The sequence below is a fragment of the Sorex fumeus genome, unplaced genomic scaffold, assembly GCF_029834395.1.
Source record: "Sorex fumeus unplaced genomic scaffold, SorFum_2.1 ptg000035l, whole genome shotgun sequence".
Taxonomy (NCBI): Eukaryota; Metazoa; Chordata; class Mammalia; order Eulipotyphla; family Soricidae; genus Sorex; species Sorex fumeus.
This window is the reverse complement of record NW_026606092.1, coordinates 22086189-22107299: the sequence shown is the minus strand read 5'-3', so window position 1 is coordinate 22107299 and position 21111 is coordinate 22086189. Positions and strand designations below refer to the sequence as shown.

Genomic DNA, 21111 nt, shown 5'->3' with positions numbered 1-21111 from the left:
CATCTAAATGGAATCAAATGTCACCTGGTCCACCTGTGCCTTTCTTTATTTTAATACCAAATAACAAGATAAAAAAATATCTGATAACAGAATTATTCTAACAATCATTCTAAAATGCCACCAAGTCATTCGAAGACTCACAATGAAAGCCACTTATGTGACTCCATGATTATGTATACATATTTGTTTAAAGACAGCACACGGGGGGGGGGGGTTTCCAGGAAAATTAAAAGTTCAAGCAGAAAAAATAATCACAGTATCTTTCATTCATTTGCTGCTTGAATTTGTTTCTTTAAAATACACAGCTAAATGTTCTCTGCATACAGATATTACTTGGTAGGCGGGGTATATCTTATTACTGGGTTATTTTCCAGTACATTTGGCGTAGTTAAGGTAAAGTGTATTAACTTTCTCTCAAAATAAAGATGAAAACAGAGCTGAAGCGGCTGTGAATGCATCAGCCATTGTCAGGAAGTTAAGAACTGACAGGAGGTCCAAATAATCAACTCTGCCTAGTGCATATACTGTACTTTCCCCCTGGGATATCTGGTCTAATCCTACAATGCATCTGACTGGCATGAATGTAGAATTACTTTCAATAAAGATTTTATTTCAAGCTTGGATGATTTCCCCCAAAACATCTTGTCACTAAGGCAAAGTATATCATAGAATATCTGATTTTTTCCCCTAAAAGTCAGCTTTTGAGGAGGAAAAATACACATTTCAGCTCAAGTACTTCACCAGGTCAATTCACTGTAAAAATCACATTTTAACATATCTAGACTGATTAAAGATTTGCTGTGTTAAAGAAATCAGGGAGCTGTCAAGGAAAGCTTACCCTGAAGTCTGCAAATGTACAGCCTAAGTAACACATTTGCTCATCTCCAGTTTGAACACTCCCCGCAGTAGCCTCCCATGGAAGAGCAGACAGGACTGATGACTCTACAAGCTAACACCCAGCTTCTGCAATATTTGTCTTTTTTGCAAGTAAGGAACATTTAAAGGTCACATCTTCCAATAAGTATGAGATTGTTTCCAGGCTATATGAGACATATGAATGGTCTGGTCATGATCACAATCAAACAATTTTCATTTTTCAATTTATCCTTTTCTTTGTCTTTATACTTCTCTGTCTTCATCCTAGCCTTTTCCTTCATGATGTCAAATTAAGTCAGGGTATTCGGGATAGGCAAACAGTAATGTCACAGTGCATTATTCTACATTGAATTTACTAAAGTGTTTTATTTTGTGCTTGCTTGCATTACTTCAGCCTTAGTGTCATTTTGTTTAATTTATGCTTGGTTCATAGAATCTTTAAACTATCTATGTTACCTACGGAGCTTCATCCTTTGCACAGTAAAAGCACGCAAATCATATGTTTTAGTTCTAATGGGATTGGAGCAATTATTTAATGATCATTACACATTATTTTTATTCAATGTTTCAAAATCTCTTTTTACCTCTATTATTATATTTTATGACTAACATATAATGTTATGATATGATAGTATGTATGTACAAGAATAAAAATTCTTCATAGGGAATTGCAGCTAATGCCACAGAGCCACAAAAAGGTCTAAATTTGAGCCCCAAATTTTAAAAATAATTGGCTGTGTGCACTTTAGATCAGTTTTTGTTTGTGGGGAGGGGTCAAGGGTATACCTGACAGTGCCTAGGGTCACTACTAGATAAATGCTTGGCAGATCTCTCCAATCTCTCCAGGGTCCAAGCAGTGCCAGGTATTGTTTTTTCTTCCTTTCTTTTTTTCTTTTTGGGTCACACTCGGTGATGCTCAGGAATTACTCCTGATGGTGCTCAGAGGACCATATGGGATGCTGGGAATGGAATCCGGGTCGGCCGCATGCAAGGCAAATGTCCTACCCGCTGTGCTATTGCTCCAGCCCCAGTGCCAGGGATTGAACCCTGGGATCTTACAGCAAAGTATTTGTACCAGCCCTTTGAGCATTCTGTCTGGCCTATAATCAGTTCATTTAACCGAGAAGTCTTAAACCTGTTTGCCAAACAGATTGGTCTAGAAAGTTTTTCAGAAACTCAGAGACCTAAAATTCAAGCCTCCTACTAAAACATAATCTCTCTGAAACCTTTTTGTATTTTAAAAACTCTAGCCAGTAAGGAGAGCCAATTTAAATCTCTTTCCTCATTTATAAAATAGCAGAATCTGATGTTGTCAAATATGATTTTTAAATGATTTACAAAGAGTTTTCATATTATGTTTTATCTAATCTTCAAAACAAGCCATGAGCTCTTAAAGTAGCCAACTGAGGCACAGAAGCCTATCAAAGAACACAAAGGCAGATAGTACCAAATTAGGTTTAAGGTTCTGAGATTCCAGATTGCAGGTTTATCCTAGAGTGGTGAGTGTCTACTTCCAACACCACTCACATGCAGAATTTATCATATCAGGATGTCTCTCTGGGTCAATCGCAGCAGGTACCCTCATGAATCTAAGAAAATATTGGTTTTGAAGACTCAATAGATGCCATTAACATGCTTCAAGTATTGTGAATATCTGCTCTAGGATGACAAGGACAGGTTTGAAAAGTACAAACTACACATGGTGGTTTTATCACAGTTTTACTAAATGAAACCTGGATCCAGATATTTTAGAATAGAGAGGAATGTTTCGTGGAAAAAAAATGAATGATTCACTGGAATATCTTTGGCCCAACAGAGTTGTCTCCAGAAAAACAAAAGTTGTTCAGCCTTTATTTTTCCACCACGAACCATGGGATGTCTCCAAGAATCTGTTGGATAAGGCAGCTCTCTTTAGCAAAGTAAAACATAGCAGAAGCTGATTGCTAGTACCTGTAGCTGGGGTAATAGTAGTCCAGTGGTAAGGGTACTGAGTCAGATTTCCCAAATGAGTTTTTTCATCTGTTCAATCACTGACTGTTCTATGTTGCCCTCATACTCAGATATCATCTCTGCTAATCATGATAAATAACCTAATACAGCAGAAGACCCTCACAACGGAGACCCTTGGCTCCATGCTCAGGGATGACTTTTGGAAGTCTTCAGAGGCCCTTATGTGGTACCAGGGATCATACCTGGGTCAGCTGCATTTAAATCAAGCTCTTTAGGCACCTTACTCTACATCCAACTTCTGTTGATGCAATTTAGGGTAAAAACTGTAAGTAGAAGGAAGGGTAGCAAAAAGACGTGCTATAATTTGTTATTGTTGTTATTGTTATATGAAAGAGAACTGTTATTTTACTCCACTGAAATTATTAATAAACTTCCCCAGAAACTTCATTACTCCATCCTTAATCAATTACCCCAACCCACTATTTAAATGTTCTTTACCTTGATACCTACTGTCAACCTTCCACCTGCCAGTTTCAGAAATTTCCTGTTTCAGAAATCTCAAATATCTCTGAATCCTTCCTGATGGAAAATTCATGTTTCTGTCACATAGAAATACTTAATAATCTTAATAGTGCTCTCAGTACGATAGCACAGCGGGTAGGGCGTTCGCCTTACAAGCGGCCAACATGGCCGACCCGAGTTCGATTCCTCCGCCCCTCTCGGAGAGCCCGGCAAGCTACCGAGAGTATTCGATATGCCAGACACAGTAACAACAAAGTCTCCAATGGAGACGTTACTGGGCCCGCTCAAGCAAATCGACGATCAACAGGAGGGCCTTTACCTTTTTACCTTTTATAAGAAAAAATGTACCAAATATTAATAGTAATAATAGCTAAGTGGTGGAATTATAAAGATTTGTATTTTCAATTTTAGTTTGTCTGCATTTTCTAAATGTTCTAAAATAAATATTACGGAAATACTTGAGGCAGAAATATTTTATAGCAGCCTTGTCTATTTTCACAGTTCTAATTCTTTACATAGAGGCAAAATTAATCTCTGGCTCAATTCCAATAACTGATTTATAAGGAGAATATAGATATTTAATTCCATATCTTGGATTTTTTCATTCAGTCATCATGATTTCCTAATTACTCTTTTTTTCTCAGTTCAAAATGCCCAGTTCTGAAAAACCCTGGGTTTTACTGTAGGAGCACATCATTTTGCTGGAACAGTCACCTCAATATTCTCTCTCAATATTCTCTACTTATAGAGTGTTTCTTTTAAAGCCAGGTTTCACTAAAGAAAATCAAAACTGTATTTCTTCTCAGAAAGTAAAATTAAGCATGGGGAATTGAATTATGGTGCCCAAATTGTAACTGATTCTTTTTTTAAATTACTCTGGGGGACTTTTTTTTTTCTTTTTTCTTTTTTTATTAGTGAAAAACCATGAGGTACAGTTATAGGCTTACAAATTTTGTGCTTGGGTTTCAGTTATACAATGATCAAGTGCCCATCCCTCCACCAGTGCCTGTCATCCATCCCCATGGGTCCCAGCATCCCCCCCCCCCCCCCCCGTCCCATCCTGCCTCTGTGGCAGGGTATTCCCCCTTGTTCTCTCTCTCTTCTTTTGGGTACTGTGTTTTGCAAGAGAGGCTTTGAGTGGCGATCATGTTTGGTCTATCGACTACTTTTAGCATGCTTCTCCCACCCTGGGAGGGCCCTCACAACAACCTTCATTTGGTACTCTCTTCTCTATCTGAGCTTCCTTTTCACCTAGAGCCTGTGGCTGGCCTTCCATTCATGGAGCAAAATTCCTGGTACTAATCTCAGCCATTCCTGGGTGTTACTCTCCCTTTTTGTTGCTTTATGTTCCCCAGATTTAAACAAGGAGACAATTTTAAAAAAAAAAACTGCTGAAGATTTTATGTAGATGCCCATAGAAGAGAGTGAAATATCTGTTCTCTTCATCTAATGTAAAAACAAAAAAAATAATAATAAAAGAAGAATTGAGAAATTCTGACTTTGCATATTGATAGTATTCTTCCTGGTTTTCTCAAACATCACAAAGAAGATATTTAATTTCTGACTTTTTCACAAACATTCTCTAATCAGCACATTAAACTGTCTAGCTTAATTAATACTGATCATCCCCCATATTCTGTACAAAGAGTTACTAGCCATACTAGTTTCATAACTGCCTTTTTAGATAAATTAAATTATATATAATAATAGTCTTATTTTTAGTCTTTCTTCACAAATTCAGGACAGTGTCTCCCTGGATGATGATATTATCAGGGGTTATTGGTAGATCAGCAGAGTTCAGGGAATAAAAATTAAGATTTCTCTTACTGCTGACATGGCCAAATGTGATGGGTAAAACCATCATGAGAAAAAACACTGAAGGAAAACCATAAACTGAAATTCTTGATATATTATCTCAATGGTATATTTCTATTCACAATGAGAACTGGAAGAGATCTAAGTTAAACAACTGTGTAAATCTTCGGAAAAAGCTGATAGATGTCAATTTTCATTATCTTCCACCTGAACACTCTTCTCATATATGTAAATATATCCTAGCATATGAAGCAGGTGATTAAAAAATCAAAATATGTCACTTCTGCTGTCTTTCCAACTCATTTCACTCACAGTTCTTCCTAATGCCTTAGCCATCACCTCAACCGTGATTTCAGACTCACAATTCTTGAATCTTAGTTTCTTGTGGACAGAATGCATATATCCCAGTATAAAAAGGTCACCAGTTTAATCTATGCTCTGTCCTTTACTTTGTGGTTTTAATCAAATAATTTTCCCTTTCTCATTTTGTTCATCTGAATATTTTCTTTCACATATGTAAAACAAAATTGGAGGAATATTTCTAGCACAATATATTAAAGTTACTGTGACTTATGTAGCAAAGTAATAATTATACGCATAAATTATTGACAAAATAGAATATTCCAAGTGCCCATGTCCATGAATGCAAGAAACCACATTTAAAACGTAGTGTCGGGATCAAGAAGATATTTCAGGAGGCAAAGAACTTGCCTCACATGCCAACCCCCTTTGCTTTATGTGGTCCCCTGATCACTGCCTGGAGTAAGCACTGGGCATAGTAAGGCCTGGTCCAAAAATTTTTTAAAAAACTATCACAAACCAGTGAATAGACTGTTTATGCATCAAATGTTATTTGGAAAATTAGCGAGTTTTAAAACAACAAATTCACTTGCTATATTTCACAAACCAAAATGTGTTTAATATGAATAAGAGACTAGGTCAGAAAATAAAATTATTTTTAGACTAGATAAAACATATATTTTTGACCTACTTTAAGTAGATAAAGCTCATAATAACAAAACAGTAGCATAAATTTCAGAACTAGTACTCCAACTACCTAAGTATATAAATTATGTAGCAGAAATTGTGTGGCAAAGTAAATACAGCAAAAAGTAATAAAACATTATATTTCTTAATACATTAAAAATCTTACAAGTGACTATACCCAGAGATATTTATTATGACATTGTCTGTAATAGCAAGGAACAGAAGAAATGGAAAAGACCACCAATCAAAAAAGTGGTTAAATAAATTAAGGTATTTCCATACTTTAAATGTAACAATTTTTTTAAAAGATTGAGGTATTTTTATATGTACTGACTTGGAAAGATGCCCATGAGATATAGTTAAGGGGAAAAAGAAAATTGTAACTTATCATAAATTTTTATCTCATTCTTTTTGAAAAGAAATATATATATATATAAAGATAGGTAGATGGAAAGATAGAAAACATCCATAAGGAACACCCATCTGTTAATTAAGTTATTATGAAGTAATCTGACTAGAAAACTGGGAGGTTTCTACTTTTTTACTCTAGATACATTTGATTAGTACTTGAAAAAACAACTCTGCATTTCCTACACAGAATAAAATGGATCAAACAAACAAGCAACTAACAAAATGATACACATTCAATAAAAAACTGGTCGAGACATGAATAGTCATTTGCAAAAGAGAAAAGCCACATGACTTTTTTTTTAAATGTCCTCTCTGGGACCAGAGAGTTAGTACAGTGAGTAGAGTATTTTGCTTAGCAATTGGCCTACCCGGTTCAATCTCTGACATCCCGTATGAACTCTTGAGCACTACCAGGAGCGCAGAACGAGGAGTAACCCCTGAATATCATCAGGTGTGGCCCCAAAACAAAATAAATAAATAAAATTAAAATAAATAACATTTCCTCCCTAATTCCTAAATTCAAAAACTACAAAGTTGAAAAGATAACAACTTCATTCATACCCATCAAATTAGTAATTATTTTTAATAGCATAATAGCAAATCATATGAGTAATGTTATTAAGACTAGTGGTCTTTCCAACTTGTTATATTTTAAGAAGAGAGCAAAGGGGTCAGAGAGAGAGTATAGTGGATAAGGCACTTGCTGTGTATGTAACTGGTCTAGGTTTGGTCCCCACACCAACATACGGATAAGGTCCTGCCAGCCCTGCCAGTATTGATCTCTGAGCACAGAGCCAGGAGTCAGCCATGAGCACAGCCAGGTGTGGCCCAAACATCATCACCACGCTTTGTTAGTGAGAGAGAGAGAGAGAGAGAGAGAGAATTAATTGTGAATTAATGTGAATTCTACAAATGTGGGCACCAGACCAGCAGAGTCATCACCTGGGAATTTGTGAAGAGTGAATATTCTCAAGTATATCTTCAGACTTACTGAATCTGAAATCTAAGGGTAGAACCCAAACAAATATTTCAACTGTCACTGTCACTGTCACTGTCCTCCCGTTGTTCGTCGATTTGCTCAAGCAGGCCCAGTAACGTCTCCTTTGGAGACTTTGTTGTTACTGTGTTTGGCATATCGAAATATTCCAACACAACTTCTAAATTACTCTCTTGAACAGTGTAGTTTAGGAAGCTTGAGCATTTCTATTTTACCATAAGGCAAGTTTTCTCAACAGCAGCTATTGGCATGTTGAGTTCGGTAATTCTTTCCTGCATAGGGATATTGGAAAAAGTTTAACACCACCCTTTGCTTCAAACTACTTGATGTCAACCACAAGTTCCCAACTCTCCCAAATTATGCCAATCAAAAATGCCTCTCCTGAGCTGGAATTCTTACTCTGGTATATGCTAATAATCAGATGTTTTTCCACATGTCCCTTCCTTAGAGGAGAATTTCTAAACACCCTGACTATTATGCCGAGTACTTCTAATCACTTTCTGTTCATCAGAGTTCACTATATTGTCCCACCCATACTGAGTAAACATTCTCTGGTCATAAAATCCAGGTTGATGGGGATTTTTCGATTCCATGGAGTCTATAGAAAACTGCTATTTCTCTTTTTTAGACTTTCTTGAAATAAATTTGTACTTGGAGTCACATTACATATTTATTAGTTTATTGTTTATTGTATGGCTCTCACACTAAATTTAAACTTCAAATAGGCAAGGTCACTGTCTATTTCAATCATATCCCTGACATACAGAATAGTGTGTAACATGTAGTAGGTAGTAGGGTGATCGACAGATTTTTATGAATGCTTGTTACATCGAGTAACTGGTCATGATAGCCAGTGGGAGTTTTATTCACTGCTATTGCATTTTTTAAAAATTTTGTAATACAATTTTCACAATAATGAAATCTAAAATAGTACCTATTTTATTCATAAAAGATATTAAAGTAATTTTAAATTTGCCTTTGTTGTAGTGATATATGTACATACATACATATTTTTGGGGGGGTCACACTGGCAATGCTCAGAGATTACTCCTGGCTCTGCACACAGGAATTAGTCTTGGCGGTGCTCAGAGGACCATATGGGATACTGGGAATCGAACCCAGGTTGGTCATGTGGCCCTACCTGCTGTGCTATCAATCCAGGTCCTGTAGTGATATATTTGAAGCATAGTGATCAGAACATAATATTTAACAAATCGTTGCCACTGTTATACTTATTTTGATATTAGGTATTATGTAAGGGTTTGACAATCATATTTTTTATGGGATGAACCATGATTTACAATACTGTGAATATTGGTTTGCATACGTACAACATTCCAACACCACATCCTCCACCAGAGTGTCCACTTCCCTCCACCATTGCCTCAGTGTTCCCTCTTGCTCACTCCCTCCCTTGTGCCTGTCCCTTGGCTCCCTGCCCTTGGTAAGCTCAGTTCTGTAGGCCAGTTCTCATTTTCTGTACCTTTGGCCATTTGTTGTTTCTACTGTATTTCCTTATATCCCATATATGGAAGAGATCTTTCTGTATCTGTCCTTCTTTTCTGATTAGCTTCATTCAGCATGACACTCTTTATTCTGTGATTGTTGTCACCTTATACAATATATAATCCCACTAGATATGAGACATTTGAACCCTATGGGCTATTAATATTTTTGCATGAATATTTCAAATATTGTTTTAAAGATCCATAAAGAAATCTACAGAATGCCCAACCAATAAAATTATGAAATATCTAATAAGTGAAATGTTTCAATCTACTTCATTGAAATGAGTGAAAAAGATTATTTAATACATGCAATGGATAGGAATGTGAGCTACAAATACAAAACTGCATATAAATCTCCTTATTCAAAATGAGTTTTGAAAGAATCACACACATCTGACTTAAAAGATCATGATTTTGGGGCTGGAGCTAACCTAGGTTCAATTCCCAGCATCCCATATGGTTCCATGAGCACCACCAGGAGTAATTCCCGAGTGCATGAACCAGGAGTAACTCCTGTGCATTGCCAGGTGTGACCCAAAAAGCAAAAAAAAAAAAAAAAAAAAAAAGATTATTTTGTGGTAGTCTCCCAAAATTTATCAGGGGGTTGGCAGTTCAATACTAGCATATACCAAGATGGTATTACTTGGGCCCTGTAGTGCCAGGTTTGAACCAGGCCATCACAGAGTGCTTGGAGGCATCCAGAGCTACCTGTAGGTTGGGAGTCCAGGTCGTGATAGGAATAGAATCAAGATATACCACATGCCAGGTAAGCACCTTAACTAGCCCTACAGATTATTATCTGTATAAATTGGATCACTTTCTCCACCCCTACAGGTTATTTAAAAGCAAAAATATCGTAATACTACAATAATTGAAGTTTAGGATCATACTGGTTAACTTACTTGGGAAAATGCTTATGATATGTTGTTTAAATATAAAACTGAAAGTTTTACAGTCTGTTTACCAATGAAGAGCCACTTTGATATACATTCATATTCAACAGAATATGCCTTTGAATGCTCTTCTGCTTTTACAATACTTGAAAAAAAATGAACACACAAACAGCCATGATTTTAAAAGAGAAGGTGCAATTTCTGCTGTGGTCTATGATTTATAAAAAATTCCAACGTAGAGGGCACTATAGTTTGTGCAGCATGAGGGTAAGCTTGTATATGGTGATGGTGGATGTCCTTCAAAGCAGTTTTAGTAAGGGCAGAGACTGGTGTTGCATGTGTAAGTTGTATGTGTAAGACCCTACGTTCAATTCCCAGCACTGCAACTCCCAGCACTGCAAAATTAATTAATAGCTTTAGCACTTGAGAAACAAGTTGAGCACATTGAAAAAGTATCATGCTTTAAACAGCCCCTCTTTTTTAAGTGGTCAAAGTGGTGTCTTTTGCAAATACCTGGTAGAAGGAATGCATTTACCACTATACTTATCCGTCTTAAGTTAAACTGTACTAGAGGTATGTGTGCTGGAAAATCATAGCATTCCTGGGATAGAATAGGAAACAGTTTTTTAATACATGTCCATAAGGAGAGTTGTCCTGCAGGCAGTTATGTGGCTTTCAACTTATTTTACAAATCACTATGGTAACAGCAAAGCATAAACTTAAAAGGAAGTTTGCATTCACATTATCTCTTCAGAGATGGGCTATTATTAAATGCTCTGGTCTTCTTAATTCAGCATTAATTTTGAATTTTATAGTAAAGCTCTCTTTCAGTTTGAGTCATTTGGCTGTGATTTTAAGCAACTAAGAAATTCTTTGAGTTAGCAATTTAACTCACTTTTGGAAAAACTTACCCAGCACAGACTGAGGATTTTTTTGTGTGGGGTCCAACATCTGTAGCACTGGATTATAGATTGCTCCTAAAATAATCTTAAATTGATGGATCATTGCTCCTTCCTTTTGGGCCCAACAAAAAGTAGCTCTGGCATTTCCTCTCCTTTTTATGTTGTAAACTGTATATCACTTTTTCAGCTCTTGGCAGAAAATGAATTCTTATCCATTTCAAGATTTTATAAACTTAAATTTTACTTTGTAGTTCTATAGTTGCTTTTGCATGAATATATCAAGTGGTATTTCATGAACAATTTTCTTAAAAAATCTTAATTATTTTTGTCAGGCTTTATAAATTAAGCAGTATTAATAAATAACCATTTTTCAATGAGTTTTAGCCTGGATTCTTTTTTCTATTACTCAAGCATTCACAGGTACCAAGCTTTTAGTTTTTTTTTAAATCTAGCTTATAATGGAGTATTATTTTCTATAATGTAGTTCTTTTGCTCGAGCGGGCCCAGTAACGTCTCCATTGGAGACTTTGTTGTTACTGTGTCTGGCATATCGAATACGTCACGAGGAGCTTGCCAGGCTCTGCCGTGCGGGCGAGATACTCTCGGTAGCTTGCCGGGCTCTCCGAGAGGGGCGGAGGAATCGAACTCGGGTCGGCCATGTTGGCCGCTTGTAAGGCGAACACCCTACCCGCTGTGCTATCGGAACCCGGCAAGCTACCGAGAGTATTCGATATGCCAGACACAGTAACAACAAAGTTTCCAATGGAGACGTTACTGGGCCCGCTCGAGCAAATCGACGATCAACGGGAGGGCCTTTACCTTTACCTTTACCTTTAATGTAGTTCTTATTAGTCAATGGTTAAAATAAAGATGTAGAGAAATTCTAAAATATTGATATAAAATTTGAAATATTTTGCACCTCCATGTCTACTTTGGTGAGTTCACTGCATACTGATTTTCAACTGGTGAAGCTGACCTGACTAATTTCAGATTCTTAAGTATGGTAAGATTAGCATGCTAACCACCCGATGTCTTGAGTGTTGCAGCTCTTTACCACATACACAGGTTCATTTCTGTGGACTCATTCTAAAACGGAATCAGCAGCAATAATGGGTACAACAGAAGTTCAGCATTGTAACCTCTGTATCCAGGATAGCAACCTCAGCTACTCAACCCAACGCTACATAGACTATATATACTTTGTATCCCAGCCCCTTCACTGTTTTTGCTATAGTAAAGTAAAGTAAGTAAAGGCCCTCCCATTGATCGTCGATTTGCTCGAGCGGGCCCAGTAACGTCTCCATTGGAGACTTTGTTGTTACTGTGTTTGGCATATCGAATACTCTCGGTAGCTTGCCGGGCTCTCCATAATTCCTAGGAAAATGAGAATTTCTGGTCCGTCCCTCCTCAATTCCCCCATAACACAACTATTCCTTTGTTCCTCCATTCTCAGCCAGACTGGTTCTTTTTATGTTTTGACCTTTATTTTGTCATAGAAGCTATGTTTGTTTCATTTATTTGCTGAAAATTGGTTAAATTATAGCTCAGGATTTGTCACACTGTCACCAAGGTGAAGACTTGATAAAATCTAAACCTTACAATAGGAAAGTAACTTGCCAGAAACAACCACAATGTGACCTATTTAAGTTAGGTGCTGTGGATTTCCCAAGCCAGGGTGACACTAGAAGGTGAAATCTGTAGTATACTCGGACTTTTTTAATGAACCTTTAGCAAAGTGTACTAAAGCGACATTTTCTAATATACATCCCTGTTGGGGTGGGGAGAACAAAGACATGACTAATACATTACAAAAGATTTGAGTTAGAGTTTAACAGGGATATTTCCTGCAGAGCTTCTGAGAGCCTCTACTATGCAACCATAGCATGTAAACTTCCAAGAAGAAAAATGGAATACAATTTTCCCCAAAACTTACTTTACTCTGGAATCGATTTTTGTGAAGCGTATCATAGAGTGTTTTGCAGAACTTAGATTAGCAAAAGTTGTTCTGGATAAGCTGTTCTGGATCTATAGCCAAACCCTTAAAGAGTCTATGTAATTTTAGAATCAAACTCTCTTCTCCAATAATACAATACAACTGGCATTTTAAAAAGTTATTGGAAATATACTTTTTTGAGAGTTTTCATCTAAATATTAGATTGCTTTTATTTTCATGCAAGGCTTTATTTCTTTCAATGGCCTATGTTTCTCCTCTACATATGTCTTAGCAGATTAAGCCTTTAGAAATAACGCCACTTGCAATACCCAGCTGCTACCCACAGTCAGAGTAGAAATTATGATATCCACTGATTTGAGGTAAAATAAAATGAGTTTTAAATAATTTTTCAGGATAGTATTCCAGCTATATTTTGAAATTGTGGTTGACTCCCTATGTGGTCCTAAATCAACCACTTAACAATTTAAGAGTCTATTGAGGTAGGGAATATATAAATCCACATTTGCATAATGAAGATTATAACAGTATTAATATATTTTTCCAGACTTCCTCTGTTTGGGGACCTTTTGTGCCAGAATTCTTTATCCCCACTCTATTAGAAAGGGTCTCATATAATTCAAACACTTGTATGAAAATATATTTGCCTCTATGCATAAATCATACAGTCTGGTAGTGACTTCTACCTTAAATTTATCTTCACTTTCAACATCATTCTAACCTAAAATTTGATTGATCAAGGCTGGGGGAAAGCTCAAGTTGTGGAGCAGGGGCTTAGCTGCAAGATTCTGTGTTCTATCCCCAATTCTGAATGATCTCTCAGACACGTACGGGTGTGGACCCACAGCACTCCCAGCCTCTGAGCACTACTGAAGCATAACCCTAATTTAAAAAGGAAGAATGGATTGATTTCTTCAAAGTGCCAGTTGCTGACTGGCTATATTCAGAATGTACATTGTCAATAAATATATGTATATACATATATATGTGGAAACATGCACATATACATAAACATAGTGTGTAACAGCAGACTGAATAAGTTAGATAGCTTGTGTTCTATATAATACACATAGAAATTTCTCTTTTGGGGGGTGCATCTCCCAAGCAATGCTATAAATCCCAGTCACCACTGAGCATTACTCAGCCAAGAAGGCCTGAGAAGTGACCTTGTCCATTGGTGCTGGGGCCACCAAGGCATATTTACAAGGGCCAGGGGCCTTCAATTCTTCTCTGGCGGTGATTGAGAAACTTTGAAAAACTAGAAATCAAATACCGCCTTCACATCTGCAAGGCACACACACCAGCAAGGCACACACACCAGCACTTTGAGCTGTCGTCCCTGTCCCACATGACAGTGTGTTGACTTTCCTTACTTCACTTGACTTCCTTACTTCAATTTTAGCAAATAACTGAATTTTCTCAATGTCGTAAGAATTATTCATGCTGATAATGAATTTATCTGGAGTGATGTAAATGAAACAATAATAGAAACTACAATTATTTAGTGAAAGTTTATTTTAAAGCACTCATAAATAAAAGTTGGTTTTATTAAAGTGATATAGAAAGTATGCAGAGAAATGCAAACAAAGGATGCAAGATGGAAAAAAATTGCATGAATCCTCCATATGTACACATGTATAAAAACATAAAATAAGCATTTCCCCACAAGGAAACTTGGGAAACTATTGCCTTACCAGAGGTCATTATAGGAGTCCTCATCTATGATCTGCCACCCAGCCTATAAAAATGCTACCCAAAATGAGCTCTGGCACTTTCATTCTAGTCTATTCTTCAATTTATTTAAACTTACCTTGGTTTCCACCTCTGAATTTGACCTTACTCTGAATTCTATGACAGGGCCTTTTCCAGGACGAGAGAAATGTTAAAAACTCTGGAGTATTAAAGAAGAGTCTAGCCCCATTTCAGATATTTTTCTCACCCCTCATGTCCTTAAGACCTACCTGCTCTTTCTAGTATGTCCTTGAGAACTAAGTCAAGTCATAACTCACCCAGGTTTGTATAGATGCTGTAGATTTATGCTAGCTTCTACACTTATAATCTACTTAGAGACACAACTGCCCTCCTTTATAATTGGCTCTTGACCTCACCTTTGTAGGTCTGTCTTGTCTGATTCACAGTTATTCCAACTCTCACTAGTCCTGCTAGAACTGAAACCATAGCCATTGCCACATAGGAAAACACAAATTCAATCTTCAATCTATCTTTACATGATCCTTTCCCTTTCAGTCTCCCAGAAATACAGGTCCTAATACTCTTCTATATGTTTTTGGTCAAACATTTATCAGTCATTTACCTTCATACTTTCAATATTGTCTTGCTTTTGATCTCTCTTTTGCCCTTCTAGTTTGTCTCTGAACTTTGTTTGACTTTTATAATAAAGTCACCTGGAAAGGCTCACAAGATAATAAATGGAAGTAAAGAGATATGAAAGGCAAGCAAAGACCCATGCAATTTCACCCTACTCTGTGTAAGAGAATTTTTAGATCATTCTATAGATTTTGGGTAAATGCATGGCAAAGTGACTTAGTTTCTTCTATTCCAAAGAAAATTTTTTGACATGAAGTCTCAGATAACTCAGTGGTACTCTAAAAGTATGAGAATTCCTCCAACAATGTAGCCATGCCAACAGTGCTCACAAATACGAATGCTCTCCATTTGATGAAGATTGAAAATATGAGACAGAACATCTTATTCAGTTCAACTTTGAGAGTCCTTTTGCCTAAAATAAATCACTGGAGCCAGGTTACCAATCATAATTTGACAGATATCTTTGTGGAAGCAGCTTATAATCATGTGAAGGATGCAGAGTGGAAAATCATCTCCATTATTAGAAGTCATGACATACCATGGACTGATGGGCAGTGGGACCCTGTTGCCTCATTTTTGTTTTGGTTTCGCTTTTTCAATTTCTTTTCTTTCTCCCCTTCCCTTCATTGATTTTGCAGTGACCAAGGGTTGCACGCACACCTAGCTATGGTGCTTGCATATTTTCAGGGGTGGTGCTTGCCAGGCAGGGATCAAACCTCCTCTTGTGCTTTTCTCCCACTGGGTCACAGCATTCATCAAAGTTTCTACACCTTTAGTGCCATTGCCTGGGCATGTGCTCATGGGTGTTACTTTTTAGTTGAGGTACACAAGTTATGGTTGAAGTGCTTGCTGGAACTCTCCATAAATCACATTTTAGGGCTATGTCCCCCATACATATTTTCCATTGCAGTGCTTCCTGGTGAGTCCCTGAATCCAGAAATCACTTGCAAGCTCTGGGACTTGGGCCTCAGAGCCATCAAGCTGAAACCACAGAACTTCCAGAATCCTGCTAAGTGCTGAGCATTTGAACTCATGACCATTTTCTTGCAAAGCAGCTGTTTAAGCCCCTGCCCTATTCCTCCAGTTCTCATGACTCCCTTAATTCAAGTTACGTGACAATACCATTCACCACGTTTGGCCTCAGTTTTTCATTTGTAAAATGAACTTGATAAAAGATGCGACCTAGCCGACTTGTTGTGGGCACTAAACGAGATGATAAAGTGGCTTTAAACAATTGTTAATTAGTCTTGCTATTAACTGGGCCAAGTACATTTGCTGGCCATGAACTTATGTTGCAAGAAGGCACAAATGAATGACTTTGGCTATTCTCAGTTTTTCTGGCAGAGAAGATATACGGTCTCTTGGTTATGGAAGTTGTACATTCAAGATTTAGACAGGTTTTGTTTACTTGATTGTTTCATTTTTTTTTGTTGTAGCAATTAAGATAGCATATTGGCAATAGTGTTAAGTTTTATAGTCTTAATGTATAGTTACCACCTGAAATTTGGGCTTTTGAAGGGACTGGAGACTGAAGTTTCTCATAAGGCAAACTAGAATCTTCTGGAGTCAAGTAAGTCTTGCTAACATTCCAAAATAAAACATTTCTCTAGCAGAGTTTATTTTCTATGCTTATATTTCTCTGGTATGCAATATCTGGTCGAGTGCAGTTCAATATTCTGAGCACCTTGTTCTTCCAAATGCTATCCCAATTTCTGTAGTTTCACTAAGGTCCCTCTCTTTCTCATTTAAAAATAAATGTAAACAGGCTTCAGTGATAAAGATAAGCACCAATTTTTTTTTAAATTGAATCACTGTGAGATAGTTACAAGCTTTCATGTTTGAGTTACTATCATACAATGATCAAACACCTATCCTTCTACCAGTGCACATTCCCACAACCAACATCTCTAGTATACCCCCCCTTTCCCACCCTCCCATTGTCTCCATGGCAGAGAATATTCCCCATACTCTCTTTCTACTTTGAGGCATTGTGGTTTGCAATATAGATACTGAGAGGTTATCATGTTTGGTCCATTATTTACTTTCAGCATACATCTCCCATCCCAACCGATTCCTCCAACCATCATTTTCTTAGTGATCCCTTTACTATGCCTTCTCCCCTCCCACTCATGAGGCAGGCTTCCAACTATGGAACAATCTTTCAGGTCCTTGTATCTACTGTCCTTGGGTGTCAGTTTCATGTTATGTTATTTTATGCTCCAACAAATGAAATAAGCACCAATTTTTAATGTCCCTATTTCGAGAATGGGACATTATTTTCTTTTCCAGTCCTGTGTTGAAGCAAGGTAGGTGTTACCATTCATAAAACCACATCCTAATTTTTCATTGGTATTCCAGCTCTCCATATAGTCCTCAGCCAGAAAACATTTATTTTATTCTAAAAGGACTCAGTTTTTGTGCAAATGCTACAGGATTCTGCATTTTATTTAGGTGTGAGCTAAATTGTCCAAGATAAATGGAGACATTTAGAATTGTGCCATACACCTAAATGTCTCAGAAGTTACATTCTCTACAAAATATATTCCAGTTATCACTTGTTAGGAACAATTAACTCACTCTGATCACTAAACAATCCATGTTTCCTTGATTTTTATGTCTGCTTTCCATCACAACCAAGCATATTTTTAAATACTGTGGATTCTTCCATATTTTATGCAAATCCACCATTTTTTTCTCCATTGACTATAAGACCTTCAGAGCTGGATCTTTATAACTCTCAACAACAGTGTTTGCCATTATATATATATATATATATATATATTCATTGATTCATTCCATAAGCACTATAGTGTGCCCAATGACCAGATACTACAGAGATGAAAGGTTGTATCAAACAATAACTTCTTGTCCTTATGAATTACTGTAAGAATTCACAAGGCCTATTGCCATATAGAAACACCTGAAAAATGAGAGGTCAGTGAGTTTTGTGGTAAATATTGTTGTTCAGAAGCTAAAAGTCATTTTTTATTTTTTCAAAAATCAATCAATATCCTTTATTTTCCTCTTTAAAGTAAAATTAAAAAGGGAAAATGAAATGAACAAATTCAAGAATACAAAAATTTATCTTTTAAAAGTAGCCACAATTTCACTTCAAATTCCAGTGAGGCTAAGTATTTTTTTTTCTCTCTCTCTCTTTCCACAGGATAGTGGCCAAAGCCTCAAAAAACCTCATGTCCACACAAAGCTTAGGGATTGTATTTGGACCTACCCTTCTGCGAGCAGAAAATGAAATGGGGAATATGGCGATACACATGGTATACCAAAACCAGATCGCAGAGCTCATGCTGAGTGAGTACAATAAGATCTTCAGCTAAGAGGAAGACTGACAGACAAGACAAGTCACTGAATATGTTCACATCTGTCTTGATGCCTAATATTTTTACATTTCTTGTAAACATATTTCTGAAATATTTTTTTCCTTTCAAGTGACAGATGCCTCATTTTGTGAAAACTTAATGATGATTTTGTGTTTAAGTTCCAAACATTTGAATAAAATAGTTGACAATATTTGCCTATATGTGTGCTGCAATAACCCTTCCAACGCTGTCTCTTTTTGCACTTTTATGAGTGCATTGTGTGCGTTCCACACTATCAGTAACATGCTGAGTACAGCACAGACCTGGAACATCTAGATTTACTGCTCCTCTCAGTCAATAGGTGTGTGACTGAAACTGTGTAAATATGTGAATGAATGTTAAGTGTGATTCAGAATAGGGGTACATGCACAGACAACCCTTCTCACTATCCATGTTTCCTGGCCGTGTGCTCATCCAAATTAAGTGTACAATGAAAAAAAGAAGTCGAAATTGATCATTTTTAAATGAAATTTAAAAAAACTCATGTTCTCAACCCAAATAGACATGTTTCACCTTTCAAAAATATTTTTGTGTGTGTCAATTTAATGCACCTATCATCCATGCTATATAGGAAAATGCAAAATTAAATACTAAATTTTGAATGGCAAATTTCCTGAAGAAATATGGCATCACAAAATATTTGCTAATGCACATTTTTAACTATATACTATTTTCAGGACCATAAGCACAGACTCTTATAAATTAAAAGCAAAATTAGTGCCCTGCAAGTTTGATCTTTATGTTATACAGGAATTGCATGACTGCTCGTTTTTAATGTTACCATCCATTTTGAATCTTCATCAAACTGTATATCTTCCTTTTCCCTGACTATGTCATTTTATGTAGATTTTTTATTATACTTCTGAGGATGCTTTATTGGTGAATTACCTTAAATCTATCCAGAAAGGATTTTTTTATATGCCCTAAGGATTGCTTTATCCATCTGATGGTTAGTTTCAGTTGTCATAGATAAGCAAAGAGGTAAATGTCTAGAATATATCAAACATTGTTTTATTTTGGAAAGTACACCCTAGCTGAACACATTCATAGTCAGTTTTGTGTGAGTGTTTTGCTGATAAAAACATAGATCTATGTTTGACAGCTTTTTAATCAAATTCAGACAAAATAAATAAAACTAATTCAGTGTGATAAAGAGAAAGTCTAGTTATCGATTTATTCATAAAATGAAGAATAAAACATGTAAATAAAAATATGTGAAGCAGGGATTCAAGAGCAAACACTTAGCACTAGGAGCTCAGAGGCATGGGCTGTGTGTGTAGGTCCATGGGACAGGGAGAAAGGCTGATGGTGACTTAGCCAGATTTTGCATGCACTTCCAGCGTCCAAAGAGCTGCTCCAGGAAAGTTTCCTTGCCCTTCATCAATGCCTTCATTTTGGCAATGGCACCAGTAAATGGGCTCATGTCCAAGTACAGGGACATAACCTCCAACACTGAAGAGTGTTTTAATCAAGTGGGACATACACACAGCCCACCAAGTAAAGGCAAGTCCACATAAGAAAGAAACCCCTGACCTTAAGTCTCTGGTAATAATGAGTTATTGGATTTTTCAGTTTCAGGTTCCTCTTCCATGCAAATTGTAGTTATTTATGCCTTTCAGAAAAATATGGAGACATGAAACAAGAGTTTCTGGCATGCTGTATCCAGACTTGCTTATTTCCTTATTTTGAAAGTGTTCTATATTATTAATTAGGTTTTGTCCAAGACTAATTATTTTCCATTTATAAGGAGGGAAGAAAGAGTTGTGTCAATCCAGTATTGAAATCTTATCCCTTCACATATTCAGCTTTAAAGTTATTCTGGGAGCATCAGCCAGAGAGAAGTAGCACTCAGAGCCAAAGAAAAGTGCCACTACCTGCTTAGATGAGGGATTCACAGCCCCTTGTCTCTGCTGCCTTCCAGATTTATAATCTTCAAAAGCATCAGCTTCTTCATTTCCAATCTGATGGGATTTAGCCTGATTCAAACCCCAGCTGTGTCCCATCCCTCCCTGCTAAGGGCATTTCATCAGAGACTGAGTTTCCACTCCCAGAAAATACTATTCCAAGGTGCTGAGCCAAAGCTCTGATCACAGGATCTGACTTACACTGAAGACATCAAAATGGTGATGCTGGAGGGTCATTAGATCCCATTGCATCTCAAAGATGGAGACAATGGTTGGTCTTACTAGCTATTCCAAGTTTAAAAGCCTAGAGTGTTTGTAAACTATGATAATCCTAGGAGTTAGATTTTAGCAAGTAGATTTGTAGTGGCCAGTAAGAAGACCTGAAAAGACAATGAGTATTTGTGACTCACCACATTAGAGCCAGGAGCAAATCTCTCAGCATTAGTGATACAAATGAAAATAATGCGAAATTCCCATTCTCTGTGAGTTTTACAGTTCCTTAAGGAAAACAATCACCTAAACATTAGTTACAGTTCAGTAAAAATAAATGTCCTTGACCTCAACCATCTCTACAACTATATTAACTCAGGATTCAGTACCTATGCTATGAGATGCTCTAAAAAACAGATTTTCTTGTGTTGGAACACCAAATGCTTAAAACAACTATATAAATGAAGTTTGTATATCATG

At 36.8% G+C, this 21111-nt stretch overlaps 1 protein-coding gene across 1 annotated transcript in view; it reads left to right on the top strand.

The window, feature by feature from the left end:
* Positions 1–18662, top strand: part of ARHGAP15 (Rho GTPase activating protein 15) — a 759615-nt gene extending 740953 nt beyond the window's left edge. The window contains exon 14 of the mRNA XM_056117651.1: positions 18304–18662. Within this exon, the coding sequence (XP_055973626.1) occupies positions 18304–18475 (172 nt within the window). The 3' untranslated portion in view covers positions 18476–18662. The remainder of the gene's footprint in view (positions 1–18303) is intronic.
* The last annotated feature ends 2449 nt before the right edge of the window (positions 18663–21111 follow it).